Source organism: Mobula hypostoma, chromosome 3 (assembly GCF_963921235.1).
Source record: "Mobula hypostoma chromosome 3, sMobHyp1.1, whole genome shotgun sequence".
Lineage (NCBI taxonomy): Eukaryota > Metazoa > Chordata > Chondrichthyes > Myliobatiformes > Myliobatidae > Mobula > Mobula hypostoma.
In genome coordinates, this window is record NC_086099.1 from 185,012,971 (window position 1) to 185,014,831 (window position 1,861).

At 42.1% G+C, this 1,861-nt stretch overlaps 1 protein-coding gene across 1 annotated transcript; it reads left to right on the forward strand.

Moving 5' to 3' along the window:
• Positions 1 to 204: 204 nt before the first annotated feature.
• On the forward strand, positions 205 to 1,220 carry ptf1a (pancreas associated transcription factor 1a). The gene is made up of 2 exons (XM_063042395.1): positions 205 to 808; positions 1,018 to 1,220. The coding sequence occupies exons 1-2, from the start codon at positions 205 to 207 to the stop codon at positions 1,218 to 1,220; spliced, it is 807 nt and encodes a 268-aa protein (XP_062898465.1).
• The last annotated feature ends 641 nt before the right edge of the window (positions 1,221 to 1,861 follow it).

The following is a 1,861-nucleotide window of genomic DNA, read 5'->3' on the forward strand; positions in this document are numbered from 1 at the left end:
GCCCCTCACTTCCCTCCTCCCTTCCCCTCTCTCCCCGCACACGGTGCGCGAGCTGCCCACCAGCTCGCGCGCTGATTGGCTGTGGCCGCTGGCTGGCGGCACGCGCCACTCTGTGTACTATAAGAGCCCTCGCGTGCCGTCCTGGCGGGTCACTCACGAGCATTGCGCCTCCTCGGGTCCCAGCTCCCGTTACCGGGCAACACCATGGATACTGTGCTCGAGCAGCTCGCCGGGCTCGACACCTTTTCTGCCGCCGCCTACTTCGATAATGACGACTTGTTCACAGATCAGTCGCCCAGGGATCACCTGGACGCAGACGAGTTTCTAGAGAACGACGTGGATTTCCTGAGCAGCCAGATGAACGAGTATTACAAGGAGAGCAGGCTAGCGCAGGATGTCGAGCACTGTGACTCGGGCATCCTGTCTTTTACGTCGTCCTCATCCCCCTTTTCCTTCGATTGCCCCGACAGCACTTCAGAGGTGTCCCCACAGCTTAAAGGAATCGAGGGCGCAGTAAAGAGACGCAGAAGGATCCGTTCAGAAATTGAAATGCAGCACCTTCGGCAAGCTGCAAACGTCCGGGAGCGCAGACGCATGCAGTCTATTAACGACGCATTTGAGGGTCTCCGGACTCACATACCAACACTACCTTATGAAAAACGACTTTCCAAAGTTGATACTCTCCGACTGGCAATCGGTTACATCAACTTTTTAACCGAACTTGTTCAATCCGACATGCCTTTGAGAAACCCTAACAACGACTCTGCAATCCAACCTAAAAAAGTCATTATCTGTCATAGGGGTGCAAGTAAGTACAGTGACATTTTAATTTTGTAGCAGGTTTCTGTATTTGCTGACATATCATCAGATCTTCTAAAGCGAGGTCAATTCTATAAATGCGGTTGTCACATGATTCCTTAGGCTAAAATGCTTCTCAAATATGTTGCTAGACTACATCCTCAAATGTTTCGGTATTTTGTAAAGTGTTATTTATGATTATTTTGCTTATTCTTCCAGGATCGCCATCTCCAAATGACCCAGACTACGGTTTGCCTCCTCTGGCAGGGCACTCTTTGTCGTGGACTGATGAGAAGCAGCTTAAGGAACAAAATATCATCAGGACTGCTAAAGTCTGGACTCCAGAAGATCCCAGAAAATCAAATAGCAAATGTTTTGTAAATAACATTGAAAATGAACCACCTTTTGACATTGCCTCATAAAGTGCAAAAAGTTTGCAATTCGCTGCAGGGAGTTTGATGATCAATCATGTATATTTAATTAAAATTAATATATTATTACAAACAATTGTTGATATTAGATCAAGATTATTTTAATATTTAAGCCAACGAAACATTAATTTATATATTTATTATTTTAAATATTTCTGCACAAAATACACTGCGGAATGGCTAATTTATCAAATCAAATGCGAATTAACTTCCTAATGTTTCCATTTTCAATAATGTTTAACGGTACATAATTGTCTGGGATTTTCTATTAAATATTTTCTACACATGACAGTTAATTTATTGTAATATATATCTTCTATTTCTTTATGGTGCGAAATAAATCCTCAGATGAAATACGAAAAACCTTTCTTGGTATCAGGTGGTTTGGAAACGTGCTCAAATCACATTGAGGTTAGTGTCGTAACTGTAAAATACCTCTGCCACTTGATGTGATTCCAAATCATAATCTGAAGTACTATATTTATATAGCCTGCTAACAAGTGCTGAATAAACTCAAGTATTATTACAGTCTCAGTACACTATAATTATATAAACTGCTAGTTGCAATTAATAGATTGTTTGTGATCCACGCGCAGATCAACAATTAACTAGTTACAAAAGAAAATCATAGT

What these genes read in the sequence shown, in the direction of transcription:
- ptf1a (XM_063042395.1), top strand. Translation starts at nt 205, where the DNA reads ATGGATACTGTGCTCGAGCAGCTCGCCGGGCTCGACACCTTTTCTGCC. An exon ending in TATCTGTCATAGGGGTGCAA is followed by an intron (nt 809 to 1,017) that starts GTAAGTACAGTG and finishes TTATTCTTCCAG; the next exon opens with GATCGCCATCTCCAAATGAC.